At 39.4% G+C, this 22,437-nt stretch overlaps 1 protein-coding gene across 3 annotated transcripts in view; it reads left to right on the plus strand.

Moving 5' to 3' along the window:
• Positions 1 to 22,437, plus strand: part of SPTA1 (spectrin alpha, erythrocytic 1) — a 129,003-nt gene that overhangs the window by 79,491 nt on the left and 27,075 nt on the right. For all 3 annotated transcript variants that reach the window (XM_019751299.3, XM_074318724.2, XM_074318725.2), the window contains exons 28-32: positions 8,540 to 8,639; positions 8,754 to 8,951; positions 14,126 to 14,269; positions 14,818 to 14,921; positions 15,342 to 15,504. In XM_019751299.3, the coding sequence (XP_019606858.2) occupies positions 8,540 to 8,639; positions 8,754 to 8,951; positions 14,126 to 14,269; positions 14,818 to 14,921; positions 15,342 to 15,504 (709 nt within the window). The remainder of the gene's footprint in view (positions 1 to 8,539; positions 8,640 to 8,753; positions 8,952 to 14,125; positions 14,270 to 14,817; positions 14,922 to 15,341; positions 15,505 to 22,437) is intronic.

Below are 22,437 nucleotides of genomic sequence, written 5' to 3' on the forward strand. Positions count from 1 at the left end.
TTCAATTCTGGATTTATTTTGAGTGGTTACCCTTAAGTTTATGTAAAAGAAAGTTTGATATTTAGAATATTCCATTTTCTTCAGCACGCTTACTTTCTCCATTCCCATATTCCGGTTCAGGCCTTTACTCTCCCCCTTTTTGAGTTGTGGTTGCCACAAATTGTCCCTGTTGATGGTGGTCGAATAGCCTCCTTTAGTATTTCTTGTAGTGCAGGTCGCGTATTAGAAAATTCCCTCAGCTTCTGTATGTCTGGAAAGGTCTTTATTCCTCCTTCATATCTAAAGGATATCTTTGCTGGATATATTATTCTTGGCTCATGGTTTCTCTCTTTCAATAGTTTGAATATTTGGTTCCACTCCCTCCTGGCTTGTAGAGTTTCTGCTGAAAAATCTGATGATAATCTAATGGGCTTTCCTTTGTAAGTTACCGTCTTCTTTTCCCTGGCTGCCTTGAGGATTCTTTCTTTGTCGTTGATTTTAGACAGCTTCAATACAATGTGCCTTGGAGAAGGTCTGTTGGGATTGAGGTAACTAGGTGTTCTATTTGCTTCTTGGATTCGAGGGTCCAGTTCTGTCCACAAATTTGGGAAGTTCTCATCGACAATTTGTTTGAATATATTCTCTGTTCCCTTCTCTCTTTCTTCTCCTTCTGGTATGCCCATTATTCTTATATTGCTCTTTCTGATGGAGTCAGAAAGTTCTTGTAGAGTTCTTTCATTTCTTTTAAGCCTCAAGTCTCTTTCTTCTTCTATTTGTGTCATTTCCAGGTTTCTATCTTCGATGTCACTGATTCTTTGCTCCATCTGGTCAACTCTACTACCTAAGCTGGTTATTTCATTCTTAATTTCTTCTATTGAGTTCTTAATCTCCAGAAATTCTATTTGGTTCTTTTTTAAGATTTCAATCTCTTTCGTAAAATGCTCATGCTGTTCTTTGATTGAGTTTCTGAGTTCCTTTAACTGCCTATCTGTGTTTTCTTGTATCTCGTTGAGTTTTTTCAGAACTGCAATCTTGAATTCTCTGTCACTTAAGTCACATATTTCTGTATCTTTAAGTGCCTTGTCTGGAGATTTTTCACTTTCTTTCTGAGCTGTCTTGTTGCCTTGGTTATTCATGGCGATTACTGGTTTACTATTTCTCTTCCTAGACATCTACAGGAGTGACTTCTGCAGCAGGTTGATAGAAAGCGGTCTTTCTTTTGTTTGCCAATACTTGTTGGTAGAATGTTTTATTATTTCTCCAACTGCAACTTATTTTTCTTCTCCCACACAGTAGTGCTATGTTTTCTCTGCACTATTCCAACTTCTCACACAATGGGGGGATTCCCTGGGAGATGGGCTTCTCCTCTGTTAATAGTTCGTCTAGGTCACAGGGCGCAGTGTCCTGGTGGGTATGTGGAGAGCTTTTGATGTTCCAAAGCTCTTCCAGCTCCTGATTCAGAGCCCGTATGTTTCAGCAGTTCTGTTTACTCCTGCAGGGATCCGCCCAGATAGGTGGGGTCAGGGGTGGGGTGAGTTGTGAGAGGTGGTCCAGAGCAATGGCGGCAACCACCACCACAGCCGGTCCTGCTTCCACAGCTCTCTCCCCTTTGCTGGAACTAGTTGGGCTGTGAATTTGTGTCTTCGGTCCACAGTTCTCAAAACAGCAAATTTTCTGTTGTTTTGATCTGACACTGCTACTGTTTCGCTTCTAGCACCGGGCAGGTGGGGGCGGGGCGAGCTCTGGGAGGGGAGGGAGGGGGCGGCTAGTCTCAGTGCCTAAGGCTCCGTTCTCTGCTCGGCAGTGAGGGCTTAAACCACCGTTTTCAGCCTTTTTCCCTCAGTCTTTTCTCCGAGGTCTCTGCCGTGAGCGTTGGGTTCAGCCGTGTTATATGCTGTCCCCTCAGCCCTGTGGAGCCCTGGCGGAGCCCTAGCAGTCCAAGTTCTTCCCTCTCCCGCAGCTGCGGTAGTTCCGGGAAGCAGCGAGCTCGGCGCACTGAGTGAGGTCTGTGTCCTGCGCCCGTGCGGCTCCGTCTCCGCGCACTTCTCCCTTTCCTCCTCCCCCCGCTCGCGCGAATCTCCCACCTGTAGGTGATTTCAGTCGGTAGTGGGCCTCTTCGTGTTGCCTGTCTGCTGTGCAGGGAGTCCTTTGTGGAGTTTTTGTTGTTCGATTCTTTGTAAATTCCAGAGGAGCTTTACAGAGGCTCACCTCACTCCGCCATTTTTCCGGAAGTCTCTCATCTTTTCTTACTGCCGAATAGTATTCCATTATGTATATATACCACAACTTCTTCCCTCTCCTGGGTATCTACCCAAAAAATCTGAAAACATTTAGAGATAAAGACACGTGTGTTCCAATGTTCATTGCAGCTGTGTTTACTGTGGCCAAGACATGGAAACAACCAAAATGTCCTTCGATAGATGAATGGATAAAGAGTTCTTAATCTCCAGAAATTCTATTTGGTTCTTTTTTAAAATTTCAATCTCTTTCGTAGAATGCTCATGTTGTTCTTTGATTATGTTTCTGAGTTCATTTAACTGCCTTTCTGTGTTTTCTTGCATCTCGTTGAGTTTTTTCAGAACTGCAATCTTGAATTCTCTGTCATTTAAGTCACATATTTCTGTATCTTTAAGTGCCTTTTCTGGAGACTTTTCACTTTCTTTCTGAGCTATCTTGTTGCCTTGGTTATTCATGGTAATTACTGATTTATTATTTCTCTTCCTAGACATCTTCAGGAGTGGCTTCTACAACAGGTTGATAGGAAGAGGTCTTTCTTTTGTTTTCCAGGACTTCACGGGTGAATGTTTTATTTTTTCTCCGGCTGCAGCCTATTTTTCCTCTCCCACATGGTAGTGCTATGTTTTCTCTGCACTAGTCCAGCTTCTCACACAATGGGGGGATTCCCTGGGAGACGGGCTTCTCCTCTGTTAATAGTTCCTTTAGGTCACAGGGCGCAGTGTCCCGGTGGGTAGCGGAGAGCTTTTGATATTCCTAAGCTCTTCCTGCACCAGATTCAGAGCCCGTGTGTTTCAGCAGTTCTGTTTACTCCTGCAGGGATCTGCCCAGATAAGTGGGGTCAGGGGCGGGGTGAGTTGTGAAAGGTGGCCCAGAGCTATGGTGGTGACCACCACCACAGTTCTGCTTCCACAACTCCCTCCCCTTTGCCAGAATTAGTTGTCTGGGAATTTGTGCCTGCGGTCCACAGTTCTCAGAACAGCAAATATTCTATTCTTTTGATCTGACACTACTACTGTTCTGTTTCTAACACCAGGCAGGTGGGTGTGGGGCGAGCTCTGGGAGGGTAAGGAGGGGGTGGCTAGTCTCAGTGCCTAAGGCTTCCGTTCTCTGCTCAGCAGTGAGGGCTTAAAGCTCCATTTTCAGCCTTCTTCCCTCAATCTTTTGTTTGAGGTCTCTGCTGTGAGCGTTGGGTTCAGCCGTGTTATATGCTGCCCCTCAGCCCTGGGGGCCACAAGTGGAGCCCCAACAGTTCGAGTTCTTCCCTCTTCTGCAGCTGCAGTAGTTCCAGGATGCAGCGAGCTTGGAGCACTGAGCTAGGTCTGCGTCTTGTGCCCACGTGACTCTGTCTCCTCACTTCTCTCTTTCCTCCTCCCCCCCCCCCCCGCTTGTGCGATTCACCCACCAGTAGTTGACTTCGGTAGTGGGCCTCTTCATCTTGCCTGTCTGCTGTGCAGGGAGTCCTTTGTGGAGTTATTGTTGTTCGATTCGTTGTAAATTCCAGGGGAGCTTTACAGAGGCTCACCACACGCCGCCATTTTTCCCCGTCCTCCCAAACATTTTCCAAGATAGACCACATGCAATTCTCAAAAAATTTAAAAAGATTGAAATCATATCAAAAGTCTTCTCTGACCATTGTGTGATGAAACTAGAAATCAATTACAAGAAAAAAATAAAACCACACATGTTTACATGGAGACTGAATAACATGCTACTAAGTAATGAATGAGTCAACAATGAAATCAAGGAAGAAATCAAAAGATAACTCGAGACAAACGAAAATGAAAACCTGATGACCCAAAATCTATGGGATGCAGCAAAAGAAATCCTAAGAGGGAAATTTGTAGCCGTACAGGCCTACCAAAAGAAACAAGAAAAATATCAAATCAGCAGTCTATCCTTACACCTAAGGAACTGTAAAAAGAACAGCAAACAAAGCCCAAAGTGAATACAAGGAAGGAAAGAATAAAGGTTAGAGTGGATATAAGCAAAATAGAGGCAAACAAACAAACAAATAAACGAAAAGCAAAAGATGAATGAAACCAAGAGATGGTTTTGAAAAGACAAACAAAACTGACAAAACTTTAACCAGACTTATCAAGAAGGAAAAAGAGAGGACCCAAATAAATAAAATCAGAAATGAAAGAGGAGAAGTGACAACAAACACCACAGAAATATAGAAAATTTTAAGAAAATATTCTGAGCAACTATATGCCAACAAATTAGACAATCTGGAAGAAACTCCTAGAAGCAAACTATTTTCCAAGCCTGAATCAAGAAGAAACAGAAAATCTGAACAGACTGATTATTACCAATGACATTGAATCAGTAATCAATAAGCTCCCAACAAACAAAAGTCCTGGACCAGACAGCTTCTGAGGTGTATTTTACCAAACATTCAAAAAATAATTAACAATTATCCTCCTCAAACTATTCCAAAAATTCCAGGAGAGAAGACTCCCAAGATCGTTTTATGAGGCCACCATTACCCTGATTCCAAAACCAAAGACATTACAAAAAAAGAAAACTTTTGGCCAATAATCCTAATGAACATAGATGCAAAAATCCTCAACAAAATATTAGCAAACAGAATTCAGCAATACATTGAAAAGATCATACACCACAACCAAGTATGATTCATTCCTGGTATGAAAATTGGTTCGATATCCATAAATCAATTAACATGATACACCACATTAATAAAATGAAAAATAAAAATCATATGGTTATATCAATAGAGCAGAAAAAGCATTTGACAAAATCCAACATCCATTTATGATAAAAACTCTCAGCAAAGTGGGAATAGGGGAAACATATCTCAGCATAATAAAGTCCATATATGACAAACCCACAGCTAACATCATACTTAATGGGGAAAAGCTAAAATCTTTCCTTTAAGATCAGGAAGAAGACAAAATGCCCACTTTCTCCACTTCTATTCAACATAGTGCTGGAAGTTCTAGCCACAGCAATCAGACAAGAAAAAGAAATAAAAGACATCCAAATTGGAAAGGAGGAAGTAAAATCATCACTAGTTGCAGATGACATGATACTACATATAGAGAACCCCAAATATTTCATCAAAAAACTATTAGAACTGATAAATGAATTTAGTAAAGCAGCAGGATGCAAAATTAATATTCAGAAATTGGCTGCAGTTTTATACACCAATAACAAACTATTAGAAAGAGAAATTAAAAAAACCCATTTATAATTGCATCAAAAAAGTAAAATACTTAGGAATGAATTTAACTAAGGAGGTAAAAGTTCTGTACTCAGAAAATTATAAGACACTGGAGAAAGAAATTAAAGATGTTACAAATAAATGGAAACATACGTCATGTTCATGGGTAGGAAGAATCAATATAGTGAAAATGTCCATACCACCTAAAGCAATATATATATATTCAATGCAATCACTATCAAAATACCAATGACATTTTTCACAGAACTAGAACAAATTATCCTAAAATTTATATGGAACGATAAAAGACCTGAAATAGCCATGGCAATCCTGAGAAATAAGAACAAAGTGGGAGGTATCTTGCTACCTGACATCAAATCATACTACAAGAATATAGTAGTAATCAAAACAGCATGGTATTGTCATAAAAACAGACACATAGATCAATGGAGCAGAATAGAGAACCCAGAAATAAATCCATGCCTATATGGTCATTTAATCTGTTACAAAAGAAGCAAAAATTTACATTGGGGTAAAGACAGTCTATTCAATAAATGGTGCTGGCAAAACTGTACAGATACATGCAAAAAAATGAAGCTAGACCACCTTCTCATGCCATGTACAAGAAGAAATTCAAAATGGATTAACAACTTAAGTGTAAGATCCGAAACCATAAAACTCCTAGAAGAAAATATAGGAAGTAAACTCTTAGTCATTACCATTCGTAATATTTTTACTGATATATCTCCTCAGGTGAGGGAAACAAAAGAAAAGATAAACATATGGGACTACATTAAACCAAAAAGTTTTGTTTTTTTTCACAGCAAATGAAACCATCAACAAAACAAAAAGACATCCTACTTCATGGGAGAAGATAGTTACCAATAATATATCTGATAAGGGGTAAATATCCAAAAAAAAAAAAAAAAAAAAACCTCATACGACTCAACATCAAAAAAAACAAACAACCCATTTAAAAAATGGGCAGAGGACATGAAGAGACATTTCTCTAAAGAAGACATACAGATGGCCAATAGACGTATGAAAAGGTGCTCAATGTCACTAATCATTAGAGAAATGCAAATAAAAACCACAATGAGACATGACCTCACTCTTGTCAAAATGGCTATTATCAACAAATCAGCAAACAGCAAATGTTGGCAAGGATGTGGAGAAAAGGGAACTCTTGTGCATTGTTGGTGGGATTGCAAATTGGTGAATGTGGAAAACAGTATGGTGTTACTCAAAAAATTAAAAATAGACCTTATGACCCAGCATTTTGGGAATTTATCCAAAGAAATACAAAACACTAATTTGAAAAACTATAGGCACCCCTGTGTCTATTGCAGGGCTGTTCACAATAGTCAAGATGTGGAAACAACTGAAATGCCCATCAAAAGACAATCAGATTTTTAGAAATTGCAGTACATTTATACAATGGAATATTACCCTGCCATTAAAAAGAATGAAATATTACTATTTGCAGCAACACAGATGAACCTAGAGAATATTATACTAAGTGAAATAAGTCAGACTGAGGAAGACAAATACCATATGATCTCACTTGTATGTGAAATCTAAAGAACAGAATAAACCAGCCAACAAAACAGGAATAGACTCAGAGATATAGAAAAAAACTGAGGATTGCTAGATGGGAGGGGGTCTGGGGGATGGTGGAGAAGGTAAAGGGATTAAGAAGTACAAAGTTGTAGTCACAATATAGTCACAAGGATGTGAAATGCATTACGGGGAATATAATCAACAATGATGTAAGTATTATGTAGGGTTCCAGATGTGTATTGGACTAATCAAGGGGAACACTTCATAGATTGTGTAGATTCCTGACCAGTGCGCTGTACACATGAAGCTGAAGTAGAATAATATTGAATGTTAACTATAATTAAATACATATGAGGTCTGACAATTAAGTTCAAGAACTTGTCGCAATGATGTTGTTGACCTTTTTTTGATATCAGAGGGATTATTCATTATAAATTTATATCAACTGGACAAACAGTTAAGCAAATTTACTATTTGGAAGTGCTGAAAATGCTGCATAAAACTTTTCGCCAACAATTCATGGCTCTTACATTACGAAAATACATGGCACTGTCTGTGAGGGAGTTTTTAGTCAGTAAACAAATAACAATTGGAACACCCTCCCTACTCACCTAAACTGGCCCCCAATGACTTTTCTTTACCCGAAGACAAAAGAAATATAGAAAGGAAGGCATTTTGATGACATTCAGGACATCAAGGGTAATATGATGACAGTTCTGATGGCCATTCCAGAAAGAGTTCCAAAATTGCTTTGAAGCGTGGACTAGGTGCTTGCATCAGTGCCTAGCTTCCCAAGGGGAGTACCTCAAAGGTGACCATAGCGATATTCAGCAATGAGGTATGTAGCACTTTTTATAGGATTAGTTTGCGAACTTAATTGTCATACCTCATGTACAGTCACAGGCTGTAAAGCACAGCATAAGGAATATAATCAATGGTATTGTAACAGCTATATATGATGTCAGAGGAGTAGCAGACTTGGGGGGTGTTATCACTTTGTAAAGGGTGTAAATGTTCAATCATTATGTTGTTTTATACACCCGAAACTAATATAAAAAAAAAAACACCTGAAATCAACAAATACAAGACAAACAAATCATAGACGCATAGAACAGTTTAGTGGTTACCAGAGGGTAAGGGGGAAAAGGGATGATAAAAGAGGTTAAAGGGATCAATTATATATGGTGATGGAAGGAGAACTGACTCTGGGTGGCAAACACACAATGCAATATACAAATGATGTACTATACAATTGTATACTTGAAATCTATATAACTTTGCTAACCAATGTGATCCCAGTACATTTAATAAAAATTAATTAAAACAATAAATTTTAAAAGGAATTCTATACAAGATTATTGCAAGAACTGAAAGAGATAATACATGTGAAAAATTTTTCAAAGGCAGTGGATTACTAAGTCACAAATGAAAACAACAAACCTAAGATCTGTGAAGCATATGAAGTCATATAGAATGTATTAATTTGGAAATGTTGTCTAGAGAGGAAAAAGCCCAAGGACAGACAGCCCTGTAGTGAGTTGTAAGGTTTTCTTGTCAATCCCAATATGTCTGTTTTTCTAGGGACCTACAAAATTGGATCAGTGGCATTGGTGGCATAGTATCATCACAGGAGCTGGCTGAGGACTTAACTGGTACTGAGATCTTGATGGAACGACACCAGGTATGGCTACAAAACCCATAGCCACTGGTCACATGACTTAACAACCTTCCCTTATGTTACACCTGTGGTAAGATGTCATTGGCCTCACTAGTCGCTTCCCCCTCTTTCCCACAGGAACATCGTGCTGACATGCAGGCTGAGGCTCCTACCTTTCAGGCCTTAGAAGACTTTGGTGCAGAACTTATAGGCAGTGGGCACTATGCCAGCCCTGAAATTGAAGAAAAGCTCCAAGTTGTCAGACTAGAGAGAGATTATTTGGAGAAAGCTTGGGAACAACGCAAAAAGATGCTAGATCAGTGTCTGGAGTTACAGGTACAACAAATCCCCAATCATTGAGCAGGATTAGTTCAACTCTGTTCCTTCTATGCAATTTTACATGGTTGGTACAGGTGTTCATTTCACTGGACTTTCCATGCTGTGAGCACAAGGGCATCTCTTGATTATCTGACATTGTATTCTCTGCTTTGTAGACTGATCATTATGGTGTTCTTTGCCCTTATCCTATTAAAAGAGCCAAACAAAATGGAGGTCAGTCCTGAGCATGAAGTAGGTTGATTATAATTTATTGATTGACTGAGGTTTTGATTGATTGATTTTCATTGAGAACCTACTGTGTGCTGGGCCCTGGGAACACAAAGATTAGTAAGATAGTGTCCCTTTTCTTAAGTAGTAAAATTAGACATGTAGACAGATAATTCTAGTACAGTAAGGTGGTTATTAATGAAACAAAATGTATGAATGTTTTGAGGCTAAAGAAGGGGTAGTGATTAATATTTTTGAGGAAAAAGAGAGAGAGTGTCAGGCTACCCTGTAGGGTACCATTTACCAGCCAGTATCTACCAGATATAGGATATGGCAAATAGCAGCCAAGGGTGGTGTACAGCTTATATAAAAACATACAATATGTTTTCTGGGAAGTGTAAAAGTAGTCCCCCACTTGTTTGTGGCAGATATATTTCAAGAGCCCCAGTGGATGCCTAAAACCACAGATAGTACCAAATGTTATATATACTATGTTTTTTCCTATACATATATACCTATTGTAAAGTATAATATAAATTAGGCCACAGTAAGAGATTAACAACAATAACTAAAAATAAAATAAAACAAGTATAACAATATACTGTAATAAACGTTGTGTGAGTGGCCTTTGGGCATTATTTTCTTTTTAAAGTACTGTCTTCCACCACTTGTTTTTTTTGTGTGTTCGTTTTTAACCACGTAGTGATTTGTTCCATTTCCTTGCATTTTATTCTTTATTCTTTCTTTCTTTCTTTCTTTATTTTTTAAGATTTTATTGGTGAAGGGGAACAGGACTTTTATTGGGGAACAGTGTGTACTTCCAGAACTTTTTTCCAAGTTGTTGTCCTTTCAGTCTTAGTTGTGGAGGGCGCAGCTCAGCTCCAGGTCCAGTTGCCATTCCTAGTTGCAGGGGGTGCAGCCTACCATCCCTTGTGGGAGTTGAACCAGCAACCTTGTGGTTGAGAGGCCGCACTCTAACCAACTGAGCTGTTCGGGAGCTCAGCAGCAGCTCAGCTCAAGGTGCCGTGTTCAATCTCAGTTGCAGGGGGCTCTGCCCACCATCCCTTTGCGGGACCCGAGGAATTGAACTGGCAACCTTGTGGTTGAGAGCCCACTGGCCCATGTGGGATTCAAACTGGCAGCCTTCGGAGTTAGGAGCATGGAGCTCTAACTGCCTGAGCCACCGGGCCGGCCTTACTCTTAATTTTTAAATATTTTTTTGTTTTTCAGTTACAGTTGACAAACAATGTTATATTAGTTTCAGGTGTACAACATAGTGATTAGACATTTATACAATTTATAAAGTTATCATTCCAATAAATCTAGTACCTATCAGATACCATGCATGGTTATTACAATATTATTGACTATATTCCCTATGCTATATTTTACATCCTTATGACTATTTTGTAACTACTAATTTGTACTTCTTAATCCTTTTTCATCCATTTCCCCAATCCCCTCCCATCTGGCAACCATCAAAATATTCTCTAATCTGTGAATTTCCTTCTCTTTTGTTTGTTCCTTTATTTTATTCTTTAGATTCCACATACAAGTGAAATCATATGGCGTTGGTCTTTCTCTGTTTGACATATTTCACTCACTCAGCAAAATACTCTCTAGGTCCACCCATGTTGTTGCAGATGGCAAGATTTCATTCTTTTTTTTATGGCTGAGTAATGTTTTATTGTATATATGTACCATTTCTTTATCCAATCATCTACTAATGGACACTTAGATTGTTTCTGTATCTTGGCTATGGTAAATAATGCTGCAGTGAACATATAGATGCATATGACTTTTCAAATTAATGTTTTGGGTTTCTTTAGATAAAGAGCCAGATATGAGATTACTGAATCCTTTGTCTGTTGTAGCTGTTGTTTTAAAATCTTCTTTGTCTGGTTTAAGTATTGCTTTTTGTTTGTTTGTTGCCATTTGCAAGAAATATATTTTTCCATCCTTTTACTTTCAGTCTCTGTGTGTCTTCTCATCTGAAGTGAGTCTTTATAGGCAGTATATTTAAGGATCTTGTTTTCTTATCCATTCATCCATCCTGTGTCTTTTGATTAGAGCATTTAAACCATTTACATTTAAAGTAATTGTTGATAGATATGTAGTTAAAGCTATTTTATTATTTATATTTTTTATCTTTTTTTCTTCTTAGTAAAGAAGTACCTTTAACATTTCTTATAATACTGCTTTACTGGTGATGAACTCCTTTAACTTTTTCTTGTCTGGGAAGCTCTTTATCTGTTTGTCAATTCTAAATGATAGTTTGCTGGGTAGAGTAATCTTGGTTGTATGTCCTTGCTTTTCATCACTTTGAATATTTTGTGACAAATGCCTTTGGCATTTTAATTATGTGTCTTGGTGTGAGCCTCTTTGGGTTCATCTTGTTTGGAACTCTCTGTGCTTCCTGGCTGGTGTGTCTATTTCCTTCACCAGATTAAGGACGTTTTCAGTATTTATTTATTTATTTATTTATTTATTTATTTATTTATTTATTTATTTATTTATTTATTTATTAAGTGTGCTTTTCCAGGACCCATCAGCTCCAAGTCAAGTAGTTGTTTCAATCTAGTTGCAGAGGGCTTAGCTCAAGTGGCTCATGGAGACATCGAACAGGCAACCTTGTTATTAAGAGCACACACTCTAACCAACTGAGCTAATAGGCCACCTCAGTCATTATTTTTTCAAATAGATTTTCAATTCCTTGCTCTTTCTTTTCTCCTTCTGGTACCCCTATGATTCAAATGTTGGTGCACTTCACATTGTCCCAAAGGCCCCTTAAACTATCCTCAGTTTTTTGGATTCTTTTTTCTTTTTGCTGTCCTGATTAGGTGTTTTTTGCTACCTCATCTTCCAAAACACTGATTCAGTCTTCTGCTTCATCTAATCTACTGTTGACTCCCTCTAATATGTTCTTTATTTCAGTTACTGTATTCTTCATTTCTAACTGGTTATTTTAATGGTTTCTACCTCCATAGTTATGTTTCCTATCTCTTTGTTGAAGTTCTCACTGAGATCATTGAACATCCTTATAATCAGTGTTTTGAACTCTACATCTGGTAGATTGTTTGTCTCTGTTTTATTTCGTTTTCTGGAGCTTTGCTCTGATCTTTCATTTAGGACATGTTTTTCTTTCTCCTCATTTTGGCTGACTCCCTGTGTTTGTTTCTAAGTATTAGATAGAGCTTCTATGTCTCCCAATCTTGGTAGAGTGGCCTTATGTAGTAGGTGTCCTGTGGGGCCCAGTGTCCCTGGTCACCTCAGGTGGGTGATGTAGGTGTGTCTCTGTGTGGGTTGTATGTGCTCTCCTGTTGTGTTTGACCCTTGAATACTGTTGGCATGTCAGTGGGAGGGACTGAACTTCAGGCTGATTGGTTGTGAGGACTGGCCATGATTATAGTGGAGAAGCTGTTGTATAGGGGCTGACACTACACAGCAGGATTTGCTTTAGCTGGGCTCTGGTCACTGCTGAGTCTGCACTTTTGGTGTGTCATTTGCGGAGATGGTTGCATACTGCTCTGGTGTGGTCGAAGCTGGCCACCAGGTTTGTTCTGGTGGCTCTTGGGAGGGGCTCTGATGCAGACAAAGTTCAGCCACTGCCTGTGCCCTGCCCAGGGGCTCTTGATGTGACATACAAAGGGATCTGTAGATGGTTGCCACTTGTGCTGGGCTTAAAGGTGCCTGAGAGATACTAAGCTGTGAACAGAGGCCAGCTGCTGTTAGTGCCAAGCTTGAGGCTGCTTAGCAAGAGGTACAGGGCATGCCCAGGCCAGATGCTGTTTGTTTTGGGTTTGTGAACCCTTGAGAGATTTTAGGTAAATCCACAGCATGAGACAAGACAGGCCACTGGAAGTGGCTTGGGTGGGCCTGCAAATCAGGTGGGGTGGGGTCTCAGAGAATAACCAGGGTAGGGAAAAAAGTATTAGTTAGGTTAATGGAGACTCAGATATCATGCCCACCTGCCTGTCTAGGCTGATTGGGTGAGGGTTCAAAAAAAGAGCAATGTCTTCTTCCAGCATTTCTGTTTGGGAGGAAGGTGCCCTATCCAGCCTTTACTTTAAAGCAAGACAATCGAGTTCCTCCCTGTATGTCCCCGATGCCCTTTGAGCTGCTGCCCCAGCACTGGAGCTCACAGCAAGTGAGGTCATCAGCGAGTAAGTCCATGCATGGATCTTTTAAGAGGAACACCTAGGACTCCAGCAGCCCTTCATCTCACTCAGCCATAACCTCCACTGTTCTCATATGCAGAAGTTATGAGACCTTCTTTTCCCAGCACTTGTACCCTCAGCTGTGGAGCCTAGTGTGGGATTGGAACCCCTCACTCCTTAGGGTGTACCTCCACAGCCAAGATAACCCTCCCAATTGTTAACTGCCACACATGGGTGTGTGACCAGCCTGTTCCCTGTTGTCTCCCCTCCAACCACCTTGTCTCCACATGTCTTCTTCTGTATATCCTTAGTTATAGGACTTCTGTTTACCTAGACTGAAGGCAACTATCAATGATTGTTGTTCTGTAGTTTAGTTGTAATTTTGAGGTGGTCATGGGGGGAGGTGAGCACAGAGTTTACCTTCCCTGCCATCTTGACTGGAAGCCTCCTTTGGGTGTACTAATAAGTAAAATAAGGGTTATGTGAACACAAGAACTTCAATAGCGTGACATTCAATCTAATAACTAATATAGCTAAGTGCCTAACAATTGGGGAGTGTATAATGGCATGAATACTCTGGACAAAGGGATGACTCACTTCCCAGGCATGACATAACAAGATGGTGTGAGATTTCCTTATGCCACTCAGAATAGCACATAATTTAAGCCATATGAATTGTATATTTCTGGAATTTCCATGTGATATTTTCTGACAGTGGTTGGCCAAGGGTAACTGAAACTGGAGAAAGCAAAACTTCAAATAAGTGGGGACTACTGTCCCATATACCTCTAACTTTATTCTCCACAGTTGTTTCAAGGCAACTGTGATCAGGCTGAGAGCTGGATGGTGGCACGTGAGAATTTCCTAAAGTCAGATGATAAGCGTTCCTTAGACAGTCTGGAGGCCTTGATGAAGAAACATGATGATTTGAACAAAGCAATCACTGCCCAGGTAATAACAACTAATATAAGAGTTCTAAAATAACTACTTGTAATAATAACAAAAATCTTACATAGGTATGTGGTTTTATGATTTAAAAATATTTTAATTCTAATTTGCTTCTTGCAGGAAACTATGAGGTAGGCAGTGCAACATGACATTTTGGTTTAGTCTATCCCAAGTCACACTTAGCATTGAACTTTCTCACTTTAAGTCCAGCCTTTTAAAATCAGACTTTTAGAATTGGAAGTGACGTAATATACTGTCTATTCCAACACCCCACCCAATGCAGGAGTCACCCTCTCCTACAGTGGCCATGGGAAGTGTCAAAGAAAGGAATTCAGTACTACACAAAAACCCATCTCAGTATCAATATTAATGTTTTGCCTATTGTTGAGTTAATATCTGCCTCTCTGTAAGGATTTTACCCTTTGGTCCTAGTTTTGTTTCCTTTTGTGAAATGACAAAGGTTGATATCTGTTCTTTTCTAGGAGAGAGTCTGGGATTGCACCAGAGCCTAATCTCCAGACATCTGGGTTCTTTCCATTTTCTTTATCTAGGAAAAGAAGATCACTGAGCTAGAACATTTTGCTGAACGGCTCATAGCTGATGACCACTACTCCAAGGAAGAGATTGCTGCTCGACTCCAACGGGTGCTAGACAGGTCAGGCGTGAGCAATTGTTTTCTGAGCTACAGGAGGGGGTAGCAAAGTGACCTCTCTGCTAGCATTGAGCATGGGAGTAACACTCTGAGTTCTTCTCACTTTTAGATGCCTAATGTTATCTTGACACTTTGGGAAACTTTGTGATCTGGACTCACAGAATGAAAGACATGGAAGTTACCTTAGAAATTACCTGACTTAATTAATATATTATATATAAAAAGAATGAGACTATGTTATATATAACATATAAATAATATATAATATAATAATATAGTATATAACTATATAATATATAACTATGCTATATATAACACATAAATGTATAAATGAGACGTTGACAAATGGGAAAATTCATGAATATGCCATTAGTGCTTGGGGGAAGGATAAAGGACACAGAGTGATGTAGCCCCCTCCTCCAGATGGAAGGCTCTCAAAGCACAGCTGATTGCTGAGCGGACAAAACTGGGAGACTATGCTGACCTAAAACAATTCTACCGTGACCTTGAGGACCTGGAAGAATGGATCAGTGAGATGCTGCCCACAGCCTGTGATGAGTCCTACAAAGATCCCTCCAACATTCAGGTAAGCTCAAAATAGGAATCTTGGAAAAATTTAGCATACACAGATTGTTGCATGAATGTTCATCTATCTATACTGAACACTTCCTTATTGTTGAGACCACTGCTGCTGTCCTCAGGGACTTCTGAGACTAATGTGGAGCAGGTCCTTCAGAAGTCAACATCACTTTGGTTATGACAGAAATATTAACTCTTGCTTTTAGACACAAGTTACCTTTTCTTTTTCTTTCTTTTTTTTCTTTTTTTTCCCAATTTTATTTTATTAAATTTATTGGGGTGAGAATTGTTAGTAAAATTACATAGATTTCAGGTGTACAATTCTGTATTACATCATCTATAAATCCCACTGTGTGTTCATCACCCAGAGTCAGTTCTCCTTCCATCATCATATATTCGATCCCCCTTACCCTCATCTCCCACCCCCCACCCCCCGCCCCCCTTACCCTCTGGCAACCACTAAACTATTGTCTGTGTCTATGAGTTTCTGTTTCTCATTTGTTTGTCTTGTTCTTTTGTTGTTTTTGGTTTATATACCACATATCAGTGAAATCACATGGTTCTCTGCTTTTTCTGTCTGACTTGTTTCGCTCAGCATTACTCTCTCAAGATCCATCCATGTTGTCACAAATGTTCCTATATCATCTTTTCTTACTGCCGAATAGTATTCCATTGTGTATATATACCACAACTTCTTTATCCATTCATCTATCGAAGGAGATTTTGGTTGTTTCCATGTCTTGGCCACCGTAAACAAAGCTGCAATGAACATTGGAGCACACGTGTCTTTATCTCTAAATATTTTCAGATTTTTTGGGTAGATACCCAGGAGAGGGATTGCTGGGTCATATGGCAATTCTATTCGTAATTCTTTGAGGAACCTCCACAGTGCCTTCCATAACGGCTGCACCAGTCTGCATTCCCACCAACAGTGTATGAGGGTTCCTTTTTCTCCACAGCCTCTTCAACATTTGTTATTATTTGTCTTGTTGGTGATAGCCATTCTGATTGGGGTGAGGTGATATCTCATTGTGGTTTTGATTTGCATTTCTCTGATGACTAGTGATGTTGAGCATTTTTTCATATGTCTATTTGCCATTTGTATGTCCTCTTTGGAGAAATGTCTCTTCAAGTCCTCTGCCCATTTTTCAATTGGATTGCTTGTTTTTTTGTTGTTGAGTTGCATGAGTTCCTTGTATATTCTGGATACTAGCCCCTTATCGGAGGCACTGTTTGCAAAAATCTTCTCCCATTCAGTTGGTGGCCTCTTTATTTTGTCAATGGTTTCTTTTGCTGTACAGAAGCTTTTAAGTTTCATATAGTCCCATTCGTTTATTTTAGCTTTTACTACCATTGCCTTTGGAGTCAAATTCATAAAATGCTCTTTGAACCCAAGGTCCCTAAGTTTAGTACCTATGTTTTCTTCTATGCAGTTTATTGTGTCAGGTCATATGCTTAAGTCTTTGATCCATTTTGAATTAATTTTGGTACATGGTGACAAATAGCAGTCAAGTTTCATTGTTTGGCACGTGGCTATCCAATTCTCCCAGCAAAATTTATTGAAGAGGCTATCTTTGCTCCATTGTATGTTTTTAGCTTCTTTGTCAAAAATTATCTGTCCATATTTATGTGGTTTTATTTCTGGGTTCTCAATTCTATTCCATTGGTCTATGTGTCTGTTTTTCTGCCAATACCATGCTGTTTTGATTATTGTGGCCCTGTAGTACAAGCCAAAGTCAGGAACTGTTATACCTCCATTATTGTTCTTTTTTCTTAAGATTGCTTTGGCTTTTTGGGGTCTTTTGTGGTTCCAAACAAATCTGATGATTTTTTGTTCTATTTCTTTAAAATATGCCATTGGGATTTTGATGGGGATTGCATTGAATCTGTATATTGCTTTGGGTAATATGGCCATTTTAACTATGTTGATTCTTCCAATCCATGAGCACGGAATGTCTTTCCATTTCTTGTGTCTTCTTCAATTTCCTTCAAAAATGTCTTATAGTTTTCAGCATATAGGTCTTTCACCTCCTTGGTTAAGTTTATTCCTAGGTATTTTATTCTTTTTGCTGCAATTGCAAAAGGAATTGTTTTTTGTATTTCTTTTTCTGAGATTTCATTGTTAGTATATAGGAAGGCAATGGACTTTTGTGCGTTGATTTTGTAGCCAGCAACTTTACTGTATTCGTTGATTGTTTCTAATAGCTTTTTGGTGGAGTCTTTAGGGTTTTCTATATATAGCATCATGTCATCTGCAAAGAGTGATAATTTAACTTCTGCAAATCCAATTTGGATGCCTTTTATTTCTTTCTCTTGCCTGATTGCTCTGGCAAGGACTTCCAACACTATGTTGAAAAGCAGACGTGATAGGGGACAGCCCTGTCGTGTTCCTGAACGTAGAGCAAAGGGCTTCAGTTTTTCTCCATTAATTATGAGATTAGCAGAGGGCTTGTCATATATGGCCTTTATTATGTTAAGGTATTTTCCTTCTATACCCATTTTATTAAGTGTTTTAATCATAAATGGATATTGCATCTTGTCAAATGCTTTTTCTGCATCAATTGATATAATCATATGATTTTTGTCCTTTATTTTGTTTATGTGATGTATCACATTGATGGATTTGCGTATGTTGAACCATCCTTGTGCCCCGGGGATGAACCCCACTTGGTCATGATGAATAATCTTTTTAATGCATCGTTGTATTCGATTTGCTAGAATTTGATTTAGGATTTTTGCATCGGTATTCATTAGAGATATTGGTCTATAGTTTTCTTTTTTTGTGCTGTCCTTACCAGGTTTTGGTATCAGGGTAATGTTGGCCTCATAAAATGAGTTAGGGAGTACTGTCTCTTCTTCAATTTTTTGGAAGAGTTTGTGCAGAATTGGTATTAGATCCTCTTTGAAGGTTTGGTAGAATTCACTAGTGAAGCCATCTGGTCCCGGACTTTTGCTTTTGGGAAGGTTTTGGATGACTGATTCAATTTCGTACTGGTGATCGGTCTGTTTAGATTTTCCAGTTCTTCATGGTTCAGCCTTGGAAGGCTATATGTTTCTAAGAACTTGTCCATTTCTTCTAGGTTGTTGAATTTGGTGGCATACAGTCCTTCATAGTATTCTTGGATGATTCTTTGTATTTCTGTGGTGTCCGTGATAACTTCCCCTTTTACGTTTCTGGTTTTGTTGATCAGTGTCTTCTCTCTTTTTATCTTAGTAAGTCTAGCCAAGGGTTTGTCAATTTTGTTAATCTTTTCAAAGAACCAGCTCTTTGTTACATTAATTTTTTCTATTGTCTTTTTGTTCTCTATTTCATTTATTTCTGCCCTAATTTTTGTTATTTCCTTTCTTCTGCTGACCTTGGGTTTTACTTGTTCTTCTTTTTCTAGTTCTTTAAGGTGTAACATGAGGCTATTTATTTGGGATTTTTCTTGTTTCTTGAGATAGGCCTGTAATGAGATAAATTTCCCTCTTAAAACTGCTTTCGCTGCATCCCAAAAATTTTGGTAGGATGTATTTTCATTGTCATTTGTTTCTATGTATCTTTTGATCTCTCCTCTAATTTCTTCTTTGACCCAGTCCTTCTTTAAAAGTATGTTATTTAATCTCCATGTATTTGTGTTTTTTCCCACTTTCTTTTTACAGTTGATATCCAATTTCAAAGCCTTGTGATCAGAGAATATGCTTGGTATGATTTCAATCTTCTTAAATTTGTTGAGACTGATTTTATGTCCCAATATATGGTCTATCCTTGAGAATGTTCCATGTACACTAGAAAAGAATGTATAGTCTGATGTTTTGGATGAAGTGCTCTATAAATGTCAATTATGTCCATTTCATCTAATGTGTCATTTAGGGCTACTATTTCGTTATTTATTTTCTGTTCGGATGATCTATCCATAGCTGTCAGTGATGTATTTAAGTCCCCTAGTATAATTGTGTTTTGGTCAATTTCTCCCTTTAGTTCTGTTAGTAGTTGCTTGGTGTATTTCGGTGCTCCCTCATTGGGGACATAAATATTGATGACTGTTATGTCTTCTTATTGTACAGTCCCCTTCATCATTATGAAATGTCCATCTTTGTCTCTTGTTATCTTTTTCACCTTGAAGTCTGTTTCATCTGATATCATTATGGCTACACCTGATTTTCTCTGGGTACCATTTGCTTGGAGTGTCAATTTCCACCCTTTCACTTTGAGTCTATGCTTGTCCTTGTAGCTGAGATGTGTCTCTTGGAGACAGCATATGGTTGGGTTTAGTTTTTTGATCCAATCTGCTACTCTGTGACTTTTTATTGGTGAGTTCAGTCCATTTACATTTAGGGAGATTATTGATATGTGAGGATATCCTGTCATTCTATCTTTAGTTTTCTGGTAAGGCTGTGTCTCCATTGTTTCTTTGCCTTTTTGTTGTTGTCTATTATTTCTGTGTGGTGGTATTCTATGATGTTTCCCTCTGTTTCTTCTTTTATTTCAGTATATATTTCACTTCTGGATTTATTTTGAGTGGTTACCCTTAAGTTTATGTAAAAGAAAGTTTGATAATTAGAGTATTCCATTTTCTTCAGCACGCTTACTTTCTCCATTCCCATATTCCGGTTCAGGCCTTTACTCTCCCCCTTTTTGAGTTTTGGTTGCCACAAATTGTCCCTGTTGATGGTGGTCGAATAGCCTCCTTTAGTATTTCTTTTAGTGCAGGTCATGTATTAGAAAATTCCCTCAGCTTCTGTATGTCTGGAAAGGTCTTTATTCCTCCTTCATATCTAAAGGATATCTTTGCTGGATATATTATTCTTGGCTCATGGTTTCTCTCTTTCAATAGTTTGAATATTTGGTTCCACTCCCTCCTGGCTTGTAGAGTTTCTGCTGAAAAATCTGATGATAATCTAATGGGCTTTCCTTTGTAAGTTACCGTCTTCTTTTCCCTGGCTGCCTTGAGGATTCTTTCTTTGTCGTTGATTTTAGACAGCTTCAATACAATGTGCCTTGGAGAAGGTCTGTTGGGATTGAGGTAACTAGGTGTTCTATTTGCTTCTTGGATTCGAGGGTCCAGTTCTGTCCACAAATTTGGGAAGTTCTCATCGACAATTTGTTTGAATATATTCTCTGTTCCCTTCTCTCTTTCTTCTCCTTCTGGTATGCCCATTATTCTTATATTGCTCTTTCTGATGGAGTCAGAAAGTTCTTGTAGAGTTCTTTCATTTCTTTTAAGTCTCAAGTCTCTTTCTTCTTCTATTTGTGTCATTTCCAGGTTTCTGTCTTCGATGTCACTGATTCTTTGCTCCATCTGGTCAACTCTACTACCTAAGCTGGTTATTTCATTCTTAATTTCTTCTATTGAGTTCTTAATCTCCAGAAATTCTATTTGGTTCTTTTTTAAGATTTCAATCTCTTTCGTAAAATGCTCATGCTGTTCTTTGATTGAGTTTCTGAGTTCCTTTAACTGCCTATCTGTGTTTTCTTGTATCTCGTTGAGTTTTTTCAGAACTGCAATCTTGAATTCTCTGTCACTTAAGTCACATATTTCTGTATCTTTAAGTGCCTTGTCTGGAGATTTTTCACTTTCTTTCTGAGCTGTCTTGTTGCCTTGGTTATTCATGGTGATTACTGGTTTACTATTTCTCTTCCTAGACATCTACAGGAGTGACTTCTGCAACAGGTTGATAGAAAGCGGTCTTTCTTTTTTTTGTCAGTACTTGTTGGTAGAATGTTTTATTATTTCTCCAACTGCAACTTATTTTTCTTCTCCCACACGGTAGTGCTATGTTTTCTCTGCACTATTCCAACTTCTCACACAATGGGGGGATTCCCTGGGAAATGGGCTTCTCCTCTGTTAATAGTTCATCTAGGTCACAGGGCGCAGTGTCCTGGTGGGTATGCAGAGAGCTTTTGATGTTCCAAAGCTCTTCCAGCTCCTGATTCAGAGCCCGTATGTTTCAGCAGTTCTGTTTACTCCTGCAGGGATCCGCCCAGATAGGTGGGGTCAGGGGCGGGGTGAGTTGTGAGAGGTGGCCCAGAGCAATGGCGGTGACCACCACCACAGCCGGTCCTGCTTCCACAGCTCTCTCCCCTTTTCTGGAACTAGTTGGGCTGTGAATTTGTGTTTGCGGTCCACAGTTTTCAAAGCAGCAAATTTTCTGTTTGTTTTTTTTTAATTAAATTTATTGGGGTGACAATTGTTAGTAAAATTACATAGATTTCAGGTGTACAATTCTGTATTACATCATCTATAAATCCCATTGTGTGTTCATCACCCAGAGTCAGTTCTCCTTCCATCACCATATATTCGATCCCCCTTACCCTCATCTCCCACCCCCCACCCCTCGCCCCCCTTACCCTCTGGCAACCACTAATCTGTTGTTTTGATCTGACACTGCTACTGTTTCGCTTCTAGCACTGGGCAGGTGGGGGCGGGGCGAGCTCTGGGAGAGGAGGGAGGGGGCAGCTGGTCTCAGTGCCTAAGGCTCCGTTCTCTGCTCGGCAGTGAGGGCTTAAACCACCGTTTTCAGCCTTTTTCCCTCAGTCTTTTCTCCGAGGTCTCTGCCGTGAGTGTTGGGTTCAGCCGTGTTATATGCTGTCCCCTCAGCCCTGTGGAGCCCAGGCGGAGCCTTAGCAGTCCGAGTTCTTCCCTCGCCCGCAGCTGCGGTAGTACCGGGAAGCAGCGAGCTCGGAGCACTGAGCTAGGTCTGCATCCTGCGCCCGCGCGGCTCCGTCTCCGCGCACTTCTCCCTTTCCTCCTCCCTCCACTCGCGCGAATCTCCCACCTGTAGGTGATTTCAGTCGGTAGTGGGCCTCTTCGTCTTGCCTGTCTGCTGTGCAGGGAGTCCTTTGTGGAGTTTTTGTTGTTCGATTCTTTGTAAATTCCAGGGGAGCTTTACAGAGGCTCACCTCACGCCGCCATTTTTTTCACAAGTTACCTTTTCTTGCTTCCCTAAATACCAAGTT

The sequence above is a fragment of the Rhinolophus sinicus genome, chromosome 7, assembly GCF_057876585.1.
Source record: "Rhinolophus sinicus isolate RSI-liver-muscle chromosome 7, RSI-T2T, whole genome shotgun sequence".
NCBI lineage: Eukaryota > Metazoa > Chordata > Mammalia > Chiroptera > Rhinolophidae > Rhinolophus > Rhinolophus sinicus.